The sequence below is a fragment of the Rhinoraja longicauda genome, chromosome 10 (assembly GCF_053455715.1).
Source record: "Rhinoraja longicauda isolate Sanriku21f chromosome 10, sRhiLon1.1, whole genome shotgun sequence".
In the NCBI taxonomy this organism is placed as follows: Eukaryota; Metazoa; Chordata; class Chondrichthyes; order Rajiformes; family Arhynchobatidae; genus Rhinoraja; species Rhinoraja longicauda.
This window is the reverse complement of record NC_135962.1, coordinates 58,400,118-58,419,359: the sequence shown is the minus strand read 5'-3', so window position 1 is coordinate 58,419,359 and position 19,242 is coordinate 58,400,118. Positions and strand designations below refer to the sequence as shown.

The 19,242-nt window shown below is 48.9% G+C and overlaps 1 protein-coding gene across 1 annotated transcript in view; it reads left to right on the top strand.

The window, feature by feature from the left end:
- ttc7b (tetratricopeptide repeat domain 7B) overlaps positions 1-19,242 on the top strand; it is a 256,056-nt gene that overhangs the window by 121,630 nt on the left and 115,184 nt on the right. The window contains 3 exon segments of the mRNA XM_078406941.1: positions 722-859; positions 1,993-2,076; positions 6,305-6,409. Coding sequence (XP_078263067.1) covers positions 722-859; positions 1,993-2,076; positions 6,305-6,409 — 327 coding nt within the window.

Genomic DNA, 19,242 nt, shown 5'->3' with positions numbered 1-19,242 from the left:
TCGGCTGATCGAACATAGAAACATAGAAAATAGGTGCAGGAGTAGGCCATTCGGCCCTTCGAGCCAGCACCGCCATTCAATAAGATCAAGGTTTCTAGGTCAGTTTATTGTCACGTGTACCAGTTAAGGTACAGTGAAATTTGAGTTACCATACAGACATACTAAGTGAAAAGCAACAAGACACACAGCCACATAAAGTAAAATGGAATTCTCTGCCTCAGAAGGCAGTGGAGGCCAATTCTCTGAATGCATTCAAGAGAGAGCTAGATAGAGCTCTTAAGGATAGCGGAGTCAGGGGGTATGGGGAGAAGGCAGGAACGGGGTACTGGTGCACAGATAGCCACCACACGGTCCTTGACAGATCTGGGTCAGGATCCAGTGGCGTGGAGTCCAAGACGACCGGGGACCCTTTTCTGCTGCAGCCTTCATCCATCCGCCTTCCCAGCCGTTGTGACGCTCCACTAAAGTCAGCCGTCATCCTCCGCCTGTTCCACCGTTGAGGCCTTGGTTGGATCGCTTTTTGTCAGGGACCTCCCCCTCGACCTTACCGCCATGGGTGACCCTACCAGGAGCGTAGCTCCAGACGGCATCGCTCTGAGGATCTCGGGACCACACGAGCTTCCCCACCACGACAAGGTGACAGACAATCTGTGCTCCGTAACTCTGTGAAAGAAGGCGTGCAGCTTTTGGCTCACTGTGTTACTGTGCTTGTGACCTTCAGGCTAACAGGGACGCAGTGCTGAGCCGCATACCGGAGCACAACAACGATCGCGTCATCAGTTTGCAGAGTGCCTCCATCGTGTACGACCTGCTGACCATCGCGCTGGGAAGACGGGGACAATATGAGATGCTGTCAGAGGTGAGTCTGGCCCCCAAACGCTGGCCCATCGCAGGTTCACCTTCACGCAACACCTAGAGGCAGGAAACATGTTCCCAATGTTGGGGGAGTCCAGAACCAGGGGCCACAGTTTAAGAATAAGGGGTAGGCCATTTAGAACGGAGATGAGGAAAAACGTTTTCAGTCAGAGAGTTGTGAATCTGTGGAATTCACTGCCTCAGAAGGCAGTGGAGGCCAATTCTCTGAATGCATTTAAGAGAGAGCTGGATAGAGCTCTTAAGGATAGCGGAGTCAGCGGGTATGGGGAGAAGGCAGGAACGTGGTACTGATTGAGAATGATCAGCCATGATCACATTGAATGGCGGTGCTGGCTCGAAGGGCCGAACGGCCTCCTCCTGCACCTATTGTCTATTGACCTGCGTGGGTTTTCCCCGAGACCTTCGGTTTCCTCCCACACTCCAAAGACGTACAGGTTTGTAGCTTAATTGGCTTGGTATCAATGTAAAAGTTGTCCCAAGTGGGTGTAGGATGGTGTTAATGTTCGGGGATTGCTGGTCGGCGCAGACTCGGTGGGCCACAGGGCCTGTTTCCACGCTGTATCTCTAAACTAAAATAAAGCCCTGGTTCGAGACACCGGAATGGTTTCACATCACCAACAAACATTCGGGTGTAGATTGGGCCTGTGTGGGTGCCTATGGGGGTACCTTTGATCAGTCGGAAGCACGAGAAGTCAGAAGAGAAGCCGTGCAGAGCAAGAGCAAATTCACCCAGCTGGTTGGGAGTGTTACAGACAATAGACAATAGGTGCAGGAGTAGGCCATTCGACTCTTCGAGCCAGCACCGCCATTCAATGTGATCATGGCTGATTATTCTCAATCAGTACCCCGTTCCGTACAGATGGCGCCCGTAGTCGGGATGGAACCCGGGTCTCCGGCGCTGCATTTGCTGTAAGGCAGCAACTCTACCGCTGCGCCACCGTGACCACAACATAATCTTGTTGTTTTTTTGTATGACTGTCGGCAAATCAAATTCCTTGTATGTTTACATACTTGGCTAATAAATTAATTGCAATTAAATTAATTACAATAACTCACGTGAGATGAGCTTGATTATAGATTTTTTTTTAATGATGTTTTAATATCTTTCAATTCCAGTGCTTGGAAAGAGCGATGAAGTTTACATTTGAGGAGTTCCACCTTTGGTACCAATTTGCCTTGTCCCTGATGGCTGCTGGCAAGGTGAGTGGTAATTCAATAAGTGGGAAATGTGCAACATGTTCCCAATTGACTCACGTAATATTGCAACTGTCAGACAAGTTGCCATTTTTGTTTAAACTCTGCTGTGCGTGAGAAAGTGCCGTGGCTTCAGGAGCTGGCTTGCAGATCAGGCTTACCCCTTATTCTTAAACTGTGGTCCCTGGTTCTGGACTCCCCCAACATTGGGAACATGTTTCCTGCCTCTAACGTGTCCAACCCCTTAATAATCTTATACGTTTCGATAAGATCCCCACTCATCCTTCTAAATTCCAGTGTATAGCTGACGACACAGCATTCCTCACTTTTACAGCAGTGATTGCATTTCAGAAATCCTTAATTAACTGTGAAGTACTTTGGGGACGTAGAATGCTCTGTGGAAATGGAAGCACTTTCTTATCGCTGCTCAGTGCAGGGAGTTAGTTTGCACACAGCAAGGTCTTAATAAACAGCTATGTTGAATGTTTCATCCCAGGTGCTGCATTTACAGTTATTACACCAACCTGCAGCTTAAATTCACCTCACCTTGGGGAAAAGGACTGAGTGTAGTTACCTGATAAAATCAGGAAGCTTTCTGCACATATAAGGTGAATAGCCACAATCTTTCCCCCCCCCCCCTGAGGTTTGAGTTTGGTTTAGTGTCACATGTGAAGGCCTTTTGTTGCGTGCTGACCAGTCAGCGGAAAGACAACGCATGATTACGATCGAGCCATTTACAGTGTACAGATACAGGATAAAGGGAATAACGTGAATGACGTTTTAGTGCAAAGTAAAATCAGCACGGTGGCGCAGCGGTAGAGTTGCCGCCTTACAGCGAATGCAGCACCGGAGACCCGGGTTCCATCCCGACTGCAGGCGCCGTCTGTACGGAGTTTGTACGTTCTCCCAGTGACCCGCGTGGGGTTTCTCCGAGATCTTCGGTTTCCCCCCACACTCCAAAGACGTGCAGGTTTGTAGGTTAGATTTAGATTTAGAGATACAGCGCCGGAAACAGGCCCTTCGGCCCACCGAGTCCGAGCCGCCCAGCGATCCCTGCGGGACTTAACAGTGCCCGGTGCGGCTCGGCCGCGGGACTTTACATCGCTGGGGCGGCTCGACTGCGGGACTTAACATCGCCCGGTGCAGCTCAGCTGCGGGACTTAACATCGCCCGGTGCAGCTCGGCTGCGGGACTTAACATCGCCCGGTGCGGCTCGACCACGGGACTTGACATCGCCCGGTGCGGCTCGGCCACGGGACTTAGCTGCGCAAGGCTTGGTCGCGGGCCTTTCATCGCTCGGTTCGGCCGCGGGACGTTTCAGCGCCCGGTGCGGGGACTGTGCGGGTCGGTCGGGGACGAGCTGTCTGTCCGTGGGCGTGGGGAAGAGAGTGGAAGTTTTGTTGCCTCCATCACAGTGAAGGGGTGTTTGGAGTCACTGTGATGGACGTTTGTGTTGGGGTCATGTGTCTTGTGTTCTTTTTTTCTATGACTGCTATGTAGTTTCGTTCGGTACTTCGGTGCCGAACGACAAATAAAGCTCTGTTATACCCTGTTATACCCTGTTATTAACACTATCCTACACACACTAGGGACAATTTTTACATTTACCCAGTCAATTAACCTACATACCTGTACGTCTTTGGAGTGTGGGAGGAAACCGAAGATCTCGGAGAAAACCCACGCAGGTCACGGGGAGAAATGTACAAACTCCGTACAGTGCAGCGCCCGTAGTCAGGATGGAACCTGAGTCTCCGGCGCTGCATTCGCTGTAAGGCACCAACTCTCCCGCTGCGCCACCGTGCCGCCCGTAATAGGCTTGGTAAATGTTTTTAAAAATTGTCCCTAGTGTGTGTAGGATAGTGTTAATGTGCGGGGATCGCTGGTTGTCGTGGATCCGGTGGGCCGACAGGGCCTGTTTCCGCAATGTATCTCTAAACTAAACTTCACTAAGGTCCAGTAAAGTCCCATCAAAGATACGTTACGGCAGCATAAAAGTCAAGTCAAGTTTATAGTAATGCGTTCAGGTGCAGTGGTCACCGGTGCAATGGAAACCTTGCTTGCAGCAGATCAAGGCACATTAAGCAGAACCGCACAGCAGTTTTATTTAACGTAAATTGCGTAATAAAATTTCTAAAAGAAAGAAGACTATTCAAAGACATTATTGCAAAATACAATTAGTAAAAAAGAAGCTGGAATAGTGGAAGAGCAGTATTCAACTGCCGAGGTACGATTAGTGTTGGTCGGAAAGTCTGATAGTCGTGGGATGGTAAGGTGCAATGTTGGAGTAACTCAGTGGGTCAGGCAGCATCTCTGGAGGAAAGTAGTAGGTGACAATAGACAATAGGTGCAGGAGGAGGCCATTCGGCCCTTCGACCCAGCACCGCCATTCACTGTGATCATGGCTGATCATCCACAATCAGTACCCCATTCCTGCCTTCTCCCCATACCCCCTGACTCCGTTATCTTTCAGAGCTCTATCTAGCTCTCTCTTGAATGCATCCAGAGAATTGGCCTCCACTGCCTTCTGAGGCAGAGAATCCCACAGATTCACAACTCTCTGGGTGAAAACGTTTTTCCTCATCTCTGTTCTAAATGGCCTACCCCTTATTCTTAAACTGTGGCCCCTTGTTCTGGACTCCCCCAACATCAGGAACATGTTTCCTGCATCTAGCGTGTCCAATCCCTAAATAATCTTACATCAATAAGATCCCCTGTCATCCTTCTAAATTCCAGCGTATACAAGCCCAGGTCGCTTCAGGTCGGAACCCTTCTTCAGACCGTCACTGATTCTCTTTCTCCAGAGATGCTGCCTGACCCGCTGAGTTCCTCCAGCATTTTGTGTCCAACTTCAGTATAAACCAGCATCTGCAGTTCCTTCACACACAGTCGGGGGATAGTAGCTGTTCCCGAGTCTGGTGGTGCGCGCTATCAAGCCTCTCTTCCTTCTGCCCGACTGGAGCGGGGAGAAGAAGGAATGACCGGGGTGGGACAAGTCTTTGATTATGTTGGCTGTTTTTCCGAGGCAGCGTTGAAGAGTAGATAGAGTCAATCCATCCACATCAACAGCTCTCTGCAAATTTCTTGGCCATACGTAGTGTGTTGGAACTAAATATGTAAAGCCAGAATCAAAGTCAACATTTCCATTGTGGAGAATACAGAGGAAGAAACAAAATAGGCTTTGAGTGTGTAGTAAGGACCTGCTGATGCTGGTTTACAGTGAAGGTAGACACAAAATGCTGCAGTAACTCAGCGGGTGGGGCAACGTCTCTGGAGAAAAGGAGTAAGTAATGTTTTAGTTTAATTTAAAGTTTAGTTTAGAGATACAGTGCAGAAACAGGCCCTTCGGCCCACCGGGTCCGTGCCGACCCCCGTACACTACACACACTAAGGCCAATTTGCACATACACCAAGCCAATTAACCTACAAACCTGCGCGACTTTGGAGTGCGGGAGGAAACCGGAGATCTCGGAGAAAACCCACGCAGGTCACGGGGAGAAGGTACAAACTCCGTACAGACAGCACCCTTGGTCGGGAGTGAACCCGGGTCTCCAGCGATGTGAGGCCACGGCGCCGCCCTGTTGTAGCAGTACTCGCGTCAGAGAGACGAGGAATAACGCGAGGAGATTTAGCAGTGAAGCAGACACAATGTGTAGGAAGGAACTGCAAGTGTGTCAAGAGAGAGTTAGATATAGCTCCTATGGCTAACTGAATCAAGGGATGTGGAGAGAAAGCAGGAACGGGGTACTGATTGTGGATGATCAGCCATGATCATATTGAATGGCGGTGCTGGCTCGAAGGGCGGCACGGTGGCGCAGCGGTAGAGTTGCTGCCTTACAGCGAATGCAGCGCCGGAGACTCAGGTTCGATCCTGACTACGGGCGCCGTCTGTACGGAGTTTGTACGTTCTCCCCGTGACCTGCGTGGGTTTTCTCCGAGATCTTCGGTTTCCTCCCACACTCCAAAGAGGTGCAGGTATGCAGGTTAATTGACTGGGTAAATGTAAAAATTGTCCCTAGTGTGTGTAGGATAGTGTTAGTGTGCGGGGATCGCTGGGCGGCGCGGACTCGGTGGGCCGAAGGGCCTGTTTCCACGCTGTATCTCCAAATCTAAAAAAAATCCTGCACGTATTGTCTATTGTCTATTTCCTATGTTTCTATGCTGATTTACACTGAAGGTAAATTTGAGTACATGAGTAATTTTAACATTATATGTTCTCTGTGCTTGTCTTTGGCAGAATGCGCGTGCAGTCAGGGTACTGAGGGAGTGCATCAGACTGAAGCCAGATGACCCCACCATCCCACTCCTTGCCACCAAGGTGTGCATCGGATCGCTTCACTGGGTAAGCCTCCCCGGTTTTCTCCACATGTTAAAAGGACGCTCTTTGCAAAACTGTGCGTGTCTTGCCGTGACCTCGTGCTGCCTCTGTTGCTGAATCCTACATTCACACTTGGGCAGCTGACAACCCAGCAGTTTGTATTTGTCAATAAATACCTTCGATTTGTACCAGCATCTGCAGTTATTTTCTTATACTTTCTTTTACAACCCAGTAGTATCAACGTTGATGTCCCCAAGTAACCCCTGCATTCCTCCCCCCTCCCCTCCCCCCCCCCCCCCCCCCCCCCCACGGCCCTAATCGTTCTACTGAAGAGGGATCTCATAGAAACATAGAAAATAGGTGCAGGAGGAGGCCACTCGGCCCTTCGAGCCAGCATCGCCATTCATTGCGATCATGGCTGATCATCCACAATCAGTAAGCCGTGCCTGCCTTCTCCCCATATCCCTTGATTCCGCTAGCCCCTAGAGCTCTATCTAACTCTCTTTTAAATCCATCCAGTGAATTGGCCTCCACTGCCCTCTGTGGCAGAGAATTCCACAAATTCACAACTCTCTGGGTGAAAAAAGTTCCTTCTCACCTCAGTTTTAAATGTCCTCCCCTTTATCCTTAGACTGTGTGGCCCCTGGTTCTGGACTCCCCAACATTGGGAACATTGTTCCTGCATCTAGTGTGTCCACATGTCTCGACCCGAAACGTCACCCATTCCTTCTCTGCAGAGATGCTGCCTGACCCGCTGAGTTACTCCAGCATTTTGTGTCTCTCTTCAGTGCAAGCTGCATCTGCAGTTCCTTCCTACGCTAGTCATTGTACTAGCTCCACTGTTCGCATCCTTGTATCCCCGTCGTTAGCACACCTTCCCCAGCCAACAATGGACCATTGTGGGCTCCACCCTTCCTGAGGTCATCTGTTGCCAGCCCTGTTTCGTTCTAGCCTTCTCTACCTTTCAGTCTGAAGAAGGGTTCCGACCCGAAACGTCACCTTTCCTTTTCCCCAGAGATGCTGCCTGAGTTGTTGAGTTCCTCCAGCTTTTTGTGTCTAACTTCAGTATAAACCAGCATCTGCAGTTGTGAATTTGTGGAGTTCTCTGCCACAGAGGGCAGTGGAGGCCAATTCACTGGATGAATTTAAAAGAGAGTTAGATAGAGCTCTAGAGGCTAGTGGAATCAAGGGATATGGGGAGAAGGCAGGCACGGGTTACTGATTGTGGATGATCAGCCATGATCACAATGAATGGCGGTGCTGGCTCAAATGGCCAAATGGCCTCCTCCTGCACCTATTTTCTATGTTTCGATGCAGTTCTTTCCTACACCCTACATTTATCATATCCGGTAAACCTATTCCAGTCATAATGGCCCAAGTCTCTGTAACTCCTGATCTTACCTCTGGAACTAACACTCCCATTATAACTGACCAATTTATTTCTGTAACTTATGTATCTCATACTTGCGATAAAATTACGATGTATTTTGGTGTAAATGTTGGCCTCGTTTTTGATGATCATGTTCCTTTATCAAAGCCTTCACGCCGATAATGAGCATAAAAAAGACACAAAGTGCTGGAGTAACTCTGCGGGTTAGGCAGCGTCTCTGTGGAGAACGTGGATAGGTGACGTTTTGGGTCGGGACCCTTCTTCAGACCTGAAATGTCATCTATTCGTGTTCTCACGGGCCAAACGCAGGCAGGTGGGACCAGTATCGATGGGGCATCATGGGCAAGTTGGGCTGAAGGACCTGTTTCCGTACTGTATGACTATGACTCTATAACCGTAGAGGGGAAAGATTTAATAGGAACCAGAGGGGCACATTTTTCATGCAAAGGGCGGTACCTGTAGGTGTAGAGAACGAGCTGCCGCGGGAGGTAGTTGAGGAGGTAGTTGAGGAGGTAGTTGAGGCAGGCACTGTAGCCACGCTTAAGAAACATTTAGACAGGTACATGGATAGGACAGGTTTAGAGAGATATACGGGCAGGTGGGACGTGTAGATGGGACATGTTGGCTGGTGTGGGCAAGTTGGGCCAAAAGACCTGTTTACACCCTGTAAGATTTTATGACTCTATGCTGGTTTACAAAAAAAGACTCTAAAAGTGGTGGAGTAACTCAGCGGGTCAGGCAGCGTCCTTGGAGAAAGTGGACAGGTGAAGTTTCGGATCGGGACCATTCTTTAGACTTGAAATGTCATCTATCCATGTTCTCCAGAGACACTGCCTGACCGGCAGAGTTACTCCAGCACTTTGGGCCTTTTATTCTGTCCCCTTGTCTCTCCATGCGGGCTTTGGGTTTTAATGTAGACAAAGAGGTGGACGTATAAGAAAATAACTGCAGATGCTGGTACAAATCGATTTATTCACAAAATGCTGGAGTAACTCCGGAAGTTATCCAGGAGATGGAGAGCGTGTGAGGTGTCTTGGACGTAGGTGGGGAGGGATTTAACCAGGGGGGATAGGATGGAGTCGAGGTAGGTAGAGATAAGTTCGGTGGGGCATGAGCAGGCAGAGACAATGGGTCTGCTGGGACAGTTGTGTTTGTGGATTTTGGGTAGGAGGTAGAATCGGGCCGTGCTGGGCTGGTTTCGTTCACCTTAGTTTAGAGACTAACTCCTTCTGCAGTTGTACAGGGCCCAAGTGAGACCGCACCTGGAGTACTGTGTGCAGTTTTGGTCTCCAAATTTGAGGAAGGATATTCTTGCTATTGAGGGCGTGCAGCGTAGGTTTACTAGGTTAATTCCCAGAATGGCGGGACTGTCGTATGTTGAAAGACTGGAGCGACTAGGCTTGTATACACTGGAATTTAGAAGGATGAGAGGGGATCTTATCGAAACGTATAAGATTATTAAGGGATTGGATACGTTAGAGGCAGGAAACATGTTCCCAATGTTGGGGGAGTCCAGAACAAGGGGCCACAGTTTAAGAATAAGGGGTAGGCCATGTAGAACGGAGATGAGGAAAAACTTCTTCAGTCAGAGAGTTGTGAATCTGTGGAATTCTCTGCCTCAGAAGGCAGTGGAGTCCAATTCTCTGAATGCTTTCAAGAGAGAGCTAGATAGAGCTCTTAAGGATAGCGGAGTCAGGGGGTATGGGGAGAAGGCAGGAACGGGGTACTGATTGTGGATGATCAGCCATGATCACATTGAATGGTGGTGCTGGCTCGAAGGACCGAATGGCCTCCTCCTGCACCTATTGTCTATTGTCTGACTGTATAATGTAATGAACAAATTTTATTTTTTTAAACTTCAGTGTTCCTTTTATAATATTAAAAATTCTAAAAAATTGGAAATCTAGTTTTTAACATTTCAGAGGAGACAGCACACAGTACCGCCACGATCTGTCACCAAAATAGGCACAGACTGCAACTGATAGCTCTCTCGTTATAACTGACGGCCTTATTCCAGTAGCTGACAGCCTTATTACACTTGTGAAATGTGCTATCTGCTGAATCCCTGCCCCTGGTCTTATTCTCGTAACTGACGGCCCGTTTTGTTGCGTGTGTCTGGTAACCTTGTTCCTGGAACCGGCTGCATTTCATCCTGTAACTGAAGCATTCCTGCCTGTCGCTCGGAGTGACGCAGTGTGGAAACAGGCCCTTCAGCCCAACTTGCCCACACCGACCGACATGTCCCATCCACGCTAATCCCACCTACACTCGTCCCACCTGCCTGCGTTTGGTCTACGTTCCTCTAAACCTATCCTGTCCATGTAACCGTCTAAAGGGCGTGCAGCGTAGGTTTACTAGGTTAATTCCCGGAATGGCGGGACTGTCATATGTTGAAAGACTGGAGCGACTAGGCTTGTATACACTGGAATTTAGAAGGATGAGAGGGGATCTTATCGAAACGTATAAGATTATTAAGGGGTTGGACACGTTAGAGGCAGGAAACATGTTCCCAATGTTGGGGGAGTCCAGAACAAGGGGCCACAGTTTAAGAATAAGGGGTAGGCCATTTAGAACTGAGATGAGGAAAAACCTTTTCAGTCAGAGAGTTGTGAATCTGTGGAATTCTCTGCCTCAGAAGGCAGTGGAGGCCAATTCTCTGAATGCATTCAAGGGAGAGCTAGATAGAGCTCTTAAGGATAGCGGAGTCAGGGAGTATGGGGAGAAGGCAGGAACGGGGTACTGATTGAGAATGAACAGCCATGATCTCATTGAATGGCGGTGCTGGCTCGAAGGGCCGAATGGCCTCCTCCTGCACCTATTGTCTATTGTTTATTGTCTATTAAATATTTGCTACACATTGCGATTGTCCCAGCCTAAACTATGGCAGCTCGTTCCATACACCCACCACCCTCTGTGTAAAACAGTTACCTCTCAGGTTCCTATTAAATCTTTCCCTCCCCTCACCTTAAACCTATGTCCTCTGGTTCTCGATTCTCCTACTCTGGGCAAAAGATTGTGTGCATCTACCCGATCTAATCCTCTATAATTTTGTACTCCAGTACAAGATCACCCCTCATCCACCTGCACTCTAAGGAATAGAGTCCAAGCCTGCTCAACTCCTTCCTATCGTTCAAGCCCTCGAATCCTGACAACATCCTCGTAAATCTTCCCTGAAAGTAAGCGTGCAGGTTCAGCAGGCAGTGAAGAAAGCTAATGGCATGTTGGCCTTCATAATGAGAGGATTTGAGTACAGTAGCAAAGAGGTCCTCCTGCAGTTGTACAGGGCCCTGGTGAGACCACATCTGAAGTATTTGTGTGCAGTTTTGCTCTCCTAATTTGAGGAAGGACGTCCTTGCTATTGAGACAGTGCAGCGTAGGTTCACCAAGTTAATCCATGGGATGGCGGGACTGTCATATGAGGAAAGATTGGAAAGACTGGGCTTGTATTCACTGGAGTTTAGAAGGATGAGAGGGAATCTTATAGAGAGGTATAAAATTATAAAAGGACTGACAATAGACAATAGACAATAGGTGCAGGAGTAGGCCATTCAGCCCTTCGAGCCAGCACCGCCATTCAATGCGATCATGGCTGATCACTCTCAATCAGTACCCCGTTCCTGCCTTCTCCCCATACCCCCTCACTCCACTATCCTTAAGAACTCTATCCAGCTCTCTCTTGAAAGCATCCAACGAACTGGCCTCCACTGCCTTCTGAGGCAGAGAATTCCACACCTTCACCACTCTCTGACTGAAAAAGTTCTTCCTCATCTCCGTTCTAAATGGCCTACCCCTTATTCTTAAACTGTGGCCCCTTGTTCTGGACTCCCCCAACATTGGGAACATGTTTCCTGCCTCTAATGTGTCCAATCCCCTAATTATCTTATATGTTTCAATAAGATAAGACTGGACAAGCTAGATGCAGGAAAAATGGTCCCAATGTTGGGGGAGTCCAGAACCAGGGGCCACAGTCTAAGAATAAAGAGGAGGCCCTTTAAAACTGAGGTGCAAAGAAACTTTTTCACCCAGAGAGGTGTGAATTTGTGGAATTCTCTGCCCCAGAGGGCAGTGGAGGCCAATTCACTGGATGAATTTAAAAGAGAGTTAGATAGAGCTCTCGGGGCTAGCGGAATCAAGGGATATGGGGAGAAGGCTGATTGTGGATGATCAGCCATGATCACAATGAATGGTGGTGCTGGCTCGAAGGGCCTAATGGCCTCCTCCTGCACCTATTTTCTATGTTTCTATGCCCTTTCCAGCTTGACTGTATTGATTATAACGGATGAGCTCTTTTCTGTAACCAGCAACCTTACTCTTTTTTTGTGAAGCAGCATCTGCAGTTCTTTGTAACCTGAAGCCTCATGGACTGTAGCCCCTGAGTCTTTAGTTTTTCAGTCAATATAGTTTATTATTGTCACGTGTGCTGAGGTACAGTGAAAAGCCTTGTTGTTGTATGCTGCCCAGTCAGTGAAAAGACCATGCAGGCACTCCTCAGCTTAAGATGGGGTCACATTCCAAGAATCCCACCGGAAACCCAAAATATCATTAGTCGAAACGCATTGAACACACGTGGTCACGTGGCCGGAAGCGAGCTGTGGCTCGCTACGTTGTCGCCGCCGTTTGCACCATCGCTGACTCGAACTATCGCAAGTTATAAAAGGGAGTACAGAGAAGGTTCACCAGATTGATCCCTGGGATGGCAGGACTTTCATATGAAGAAAGACTGGATAGACTCGGCTTGTACTCGCTGGAATTTAGAAGATTGAGGGGGGATCTTATAGAAACTTACAAAATTCTTAAGGGGTTGGAGAGGCTAGATGCAGGAAGATTGTTCCTGATGTTGGGGAAGTCCAGAACAAGGGGTCACAGTTTAAGGATAAGGGGGAAGTCTTTTAGGACCGAGATGAGAAAGGTTTTTTTCACACAGAGTGTGGTGAATCTGTGGAATTCTCTGCCACAAAAGGTAGTTGAGGCCAGTTCATTGGCTATATTTAAGAGGGCCCTTGTGGCTAAAGGGATCAGGGGGTATGGAGAGAAGGCAGGTACGGGATACTGAGTTGGATGATCAGCCATGATCATATTGAATGGCGGTGCAAGCTCGAAGGGCCGAATGGCCTACTCCTGCACCTATTTTCTATGTTTCTATGTTTGTCAGAGGGTGGTGAATCTGTGGAATTCATAGCCACAGAAGGCTGTGGAGGCCAAGTCAAGGGATATTTTTAAGGCAGAGGTAGATAGAATCTTGATTAGTGCGGGTGTCAGGGGTTATGGAGAGAAGGCAGGAGAATGGGGTTAGGACAGAGAGATGGATCAGCCAGGATTGAATGGCGGAGTAGACATGATGGGCCCAATGGCCTAATTCTGCTCCTATCACTTATGAACTTATGAAGTTGAAGCATCGTAAGCTGGGGAGCACCTGTACATAATTAGAATCAGATCGTCCACAATGTACAGGTACAGGACAACGGGAATAATGTTCAATGCAAGATAAAATCCGATTAAAGATAGTTCAAAGGTCTCCAATGGGGTATATGGGAGGTCAGAACAGCTCTCTAGTTGCTGATGGGATGGTTCAGCTGCCCGATAACAGCCAGCTGGAAACTGGCCCTGAAATCCGTAAGTGTGCGTTTTCACACTTCTGTACCTCTTGCCTGATGGGAGAGGGAGTGACCGGGGTGAGACTGGTCCTCGATTAAGCTGCTGGCCTTGCCGAGACAGCATGGGGTGTAGATGGAGTCAATGGAAGGGAGGCTGGTTGGAGAAACACCACCTCATATTTCGCTTGAGCAGCTTACACCCCAGCGGTATGAACATTGACTTCTCTAACTTTAAGTAACCCCCTCCATCCCTCCCCCCTTCCCAGTCCTTCGATGAGTCTGACTGCCCTTGTTTACATTTTATCTCTGTGTTTGCTTTGTTGGTACCTGTTCCTAGCTACCAATGATTCTACATTTTCCTTGGTCTCCATCCCCTTTGTCTCGTTTTCACACCTACACTTCTTTACCTCTGTATCTCCCTCCCCCCTGATTCAGTCTGAAGAAGGGATCTGGACCCAGCACGTCACCCATTCCTTCCCTCCAGTGATGCCGCCTGTCTAAGGTTGCTTTGAGTGGTGATCTGGGCTGCATCCACAACTCTCTGCAATCCAGCTATCTGCACGCCTTGCCCTTATTCATGTACAAAAGTTTTAGTTTAGTTTAGTTTAGAGATACAGCGCGGAAACAGGCCCTTTCGGCCCACCGGGTCTGCGCCGACCAGCGATCCCCGCACATCAACACTGTCCCACACCCTCTAGGGACAAATCTAACATTTACCAAGCCAATTAACCTACATAGCCTACATTTATTCCCATCAAATAACCGCATGCGACAATTTTGTTTCTGTAATCGCTGCCTCAGTGCCTGCTTCTCCTGGCCCTATTTATTATATCCATACACCATTGGTTTCATGCGAGTGACAGGCCCATTCCCTGTAAATGAACACCGAGCTTATTTAATGCGACGAGCTTATTCCTGTAATGGGTGACATTATTTCTGTAGCCGTGCTCCCATTACCTGTAGGTGTAGGTTTATCATTGTCACGTGTAACGAGGTGCAGTGAAAAGCTTTTGTTTCAGTGCTGTAATGTCAAATCAGATAATACTGTACATGGATGCAATCAAACTAAACACAAGAAGAATAGAGACAAGGGCCAGAGTGTAGAATATAGTTGCTCAGCATTGTAGCCTAAAGGGCCTGTCCCACTGTGGCGATTTTTTTAGGGGACTGCCGGCGACCGTCAAAGTCGCAGCAGATCGCCAAAATTCTCTTGTACCCCACGACAATGACCACGACAATGACCACGACAATGACCACGACAATGACCATGACAATGACCACGACAATGCCGAGTCAGCTCAAGATTACAGCGTCTTCGGAAACATCGCGAAAATCCCCACGCTGTCAATGCTTCTCCAGCGTCCTAATTTTCGCTGAAACCACTGACAAGTCGGTAACTACTTGAGAATTTTGAAATATAATATCTTGCCCGGGTTACTTGAAAACCAAGCTTCACGGTAACAAGGCATAAACTGGATTTACTTGCAGTTTACTAATAGCAGTATTAAGACATTTAATTTTAAAAGTGGTTAAATGGATTTTTTGTGCGGAGTGTGGGCATTCTTTGAAAATGTACGGGAGATGCATATCTGGTTTCTGGGTTGCATATCTGGGTTGGGAGCCTACTTTAAATGTAATCGCTGATGGCCATAAACATCGCAAAAATTCCCACGCTTACCTGACCGTCAAACTGTCGCCTCCAATCTACCTGTCAAATGTCCTGACGGTAAATAAATTGGTTAAACACAAGTATTTTATGGTATCTTGAAATTACTTTACTTATTTTAATATTATGTGCTTCTAAATGCATCTAAGAGAACCTAGCAAAGCTGGGGACAGCTTGCGACAGCGCCCGCAATAAGCTACGATACCTGGCGACAAGCCAGCTGTCGCTGAGAAATGTCACTCCGGTTGATTTCTCAGCGACGTGCTGAGATCCACGACGATTCATGGAAGACTCCTCGCGATCATGCCCGCGACACCCCGGCGAACTGTCGGCGACAGCCTAGTCACCGGCAGTCGCCTTAAAATCGCCTAAAGTGGGGCAGGCCCTTATTAACTGTTCCAGAGACAAGGTCGACACACAATGCTGGAGTAACTCAGCAGGTCAGGCAGCATCTCGGGAGAGAAGGAATGGGTGACGTTTCGGGTCGAGACCCTTCTTCAGCCTGATTGTCAGGGGAGGGGGCGGGACGAAGATTGAATGTAGTCGGAGACAGGAAGACTGGTGGGAGAACTGGGAAGGGGAGGAGATAGAGAGGGGAAGCAGAGACTAGAGTGGGCGGGCAGGAGGAATCACAGAGGGGGAGCAGTGAGAGAGGATGTTGCTAAACTCTTGTCAGAGAGAGAAAGAGAACTTCTTCAAAGTAGGCATACCTTGAGGAGAATTCACAGTGGAGCGGCAAGATGTGTAGGAAAATAACTGCAAAAGCTGGTTCAAATCGAAGGTAGGCATTTTGTGTCCTTCTCTCCAGCGATGCTGCCTGACCCGCTGAGTTACTCCAGCATTTTGCGTCTACCTTCGATTTTAACCAGCATCTGCAGGTTTTTCCTACACCAGTTCCAGAGACAAAGTCCCATGTCTACAATAAGGTAGATAGGTACAGAAGCTTGAAAGCGCGCACCACCAGACTCAGGAACAGCTTCTTCCCCTCTGTTATCAGGCTTCTGAACGGCCCTTCCGTAAGCTCGGGCACTGTCCGATTCACCTCGATCCCATTGCGGACATTGGACTTTGTGGAACTGATGGGCTGCACTGTGCTACAATACTGAGAACTATATTGCACCACTTTGTACACACTTTGGTCTATCTTAGAGCATTTGAGTTTGACTTGATTCTTGGCTTTGCTTTGCTTTGCCTGCTACCCAATCAAATCAAATAATACTCAACATAACTACAATCAAGTCAACCTCAAGTACAATCGGCAGAGCGACAGGGAGGGCACAGAGAGTAGAATCTAGTTCTCAGCGTCGTAGTGCATCAGACTGAGCCACAACCACAAGTCTGCAATACCTTGCAGGCAAAGAGACAGCAATGCAGGAGAGTAGTGGTAAGATGAAACTAAATACACGGAAAGACAAGTGGCGGCACGGTGGCGCAGCGGTAGAGTTGCTGCTCACGGCGCCAGAGACCCGGGTTCCATCCCGACCACCGGTGCTGTCTGTTCTCCCCGTGACCGCGTGGGTTTTCTCCGAGATCTTCAGTTTCCTCCCACATTCCAAAGACGTACAGGTTTGTCGGTTCGTTGGCTTGGTATAAAAAATGTATTAAAAAAATGTAAAATTGACCCTGGTGTGTGTAGGATTGTGTTGGTGTGCGGGGATCGCTGGTCGGCGCGGACCCGGTGGGCCGAAGGGCCTGTTTCCGCGCCGTCTCTCGGAACTAAACTAGATAGATAGGATCAGCAGATGGAGGGAATAAGAATGACAGTTATTTAAGAATATGATCAAAGTACAATCAACTGATGTGGTGAATAGTATTGGCTAAGGTAATAAACTGATCCAGCCGATGACAGGCAGCAGGACAAGGCCATCAGTTATAATCACAGAACTGCCGGCTTCGGGAACGACAACGCTGGCAATATACGTGCGGCTGTCAGTAACACGGGAAGCAGCCGTCAGTAATGATCAACAGGAATAAGGTCAGCAGTCATTACAGCGTGCAGTTATGGAGCCCCATCCCAGGAAGCACCTGGAGGCTTTGGAGAGGGTTTAGTTTAGTTTAGTTTAGAGACACAGCGCAGGAACAGGCCCTTCAGCCCACCGAGTCCGCGCCGGCCAGCCACCCCCCGCCCATTAACACCATCCGACACACACACCAGGGACAATTTATACCCATACCGAGCCAACTCACCGAGAAACAAGTACGTCTTAGGGTGTGAGGGAGGAAACCGCCGAAGAGGGTGGTGAATCTGTGGAATTCCCGGAATGGCGGGACTGTCATATGTTGAAAGACTGGAGCGACTAGGCTTGTATACACCGGAATTTAGAAGGATGAGAGGGGATCTTATCGAAACGTATAAGATTATTAAGGGGTTGGGCACGTTAGAGGCAGGAAACATGTTCCCAATGTTGGGGGAGTCCAGAACAAGGGGCCACAGTTTAAGAATAAGGGGTAGGCCATTTAGAATGGAGATGAGGAAAAAAGTTTTCAGTCAGAGAGTTGTGAATCTGTGGAATTCTCTGCCTCAGAAGGCAGTGGAGTCCAATTCTCTGAATGCTTTCAAGAGAGAGCTAGATAGAGCTCTTAAGGATAGCGGAGTCAGGGGGTATGGGGAGAAGGTAGGAACGGGGTACTGATTGTGGATGATCAGCCATGATCACATTGAATGGTGGTGCTGGCTCGAAGGGCCAAATGGCCTACTCCTGCAACTATTGTCTATTGAATTCATTGCCACAGAAGGCTGTGGAGGCCAAGTCAGTGGATCTTTTTAAGGCAGAGATAGATAGATTCTTGATTAGTGCGGGTGTCAGAGGTTATGGGGAGAAGGCAGGAGAATGGGGTTAGGAGGAAGAGATAGATCAGCCATGATTGAATGGCGGAGTAGACTTGATGGGCCGAATGGTCCAATTCCACTCCTATTCCTTATGACCTTAAGATCTCGAAGAAAACCCATCTGGTCACGGGGAGAACGTACAAACACCGTACAGACAGCACTTGTAGTCAGGATCAAAACCTGGTGCCTGGCGCTGTAAGGGAGCGCTGTAAGGCAGCGCTGTAAGGGAGCGCTGTAAGGGAGCGCTGTAAGGGAGCGCTGTAAGGGAGCGCTGTAAGGCAGCAACTCTACCGCTGCACCACCACTCAGAAGGGGTTTACCAGAATGGTGCCTGGATTAGCGTGTTTGTACCTCTAAACTAAACCAATGCTGTCACGATGAGAGGCACCGACCGGTCACGTGAACAGTGCCGCCAGAAGTAACACTGAGGCAGACTCAAAATGCTGGAGTAACTCAGCGGGTCAGGCAGCATCTCTGGAGAGAAGGAATGGGTGACGTTTCGGGTCGAGACCCTATTAAAAAATCTTTTCCCCTCTGCAGTGAAAGAGTCGTAGTCATACAGCACGGAAACAGGTCCTTCAGCCCAACTTGCCCACGCTGACCAAGATGCCCCATCTACACTGGTCGCACCTGCCCGCGATCGGCCCGTATCCTCCTACACCTGCAAGTTGCTAGAGCGTGCGTCTGTGAGCCGTGATCGGTGGCGCGGCTGATTGGAGCTGTTCAGTATTCTGAGAGCGGAGGAGAGGAAGGCTGGAGATCATTAAGTTGCAGACAGCGTTGTCTCCCGTGTTACAGAGACAGGACCGTGGCCCACAGAGCATCGGCAGCCAGCTCACCCTGGCACGCTGACTGATTGATCTTAATCCTTACCACAGGCGGTCTCACCTCCACCAGAGCTCAGATCGTCTGCCAATCGACTAATCAGAGCCTGGGAGTAAATCCACAGAGGGAGAAGGAGGAAGATGTCGGGTTTTTGTTTACAAACTAGTCACAGCCTTAAGGGTTTCTAATTGTCTGGTAGAACTATGCCAACGCGTTTGCTGACTGTTTAGACTCTCGGCATACAGTATGGAAACATGCCGTTTGGCCCATCGAGTCCGCTCCAATCAGCCATTACCCGTCCACTAGACTGTTTTTTTGTTTAGTTTAGAGATTCAGTGCCGAAACAGGCCCTTCGGCCCACCGGGTCCGCGCCAACCAGCGATCCCCGCACACTAACACTATCCTACACCCACTAGCGACAATTTTTGGGCGGCACGGTGGCGCAGCGGTAGAGTTGCTGCCTTACAGCAAATGCAGCGCCGGAGACTCAGGTTCGATCCTGACTACGGGCGCCGTCTGTACGGAGTTTGTACGTTCTCCCCGTGACCTGTG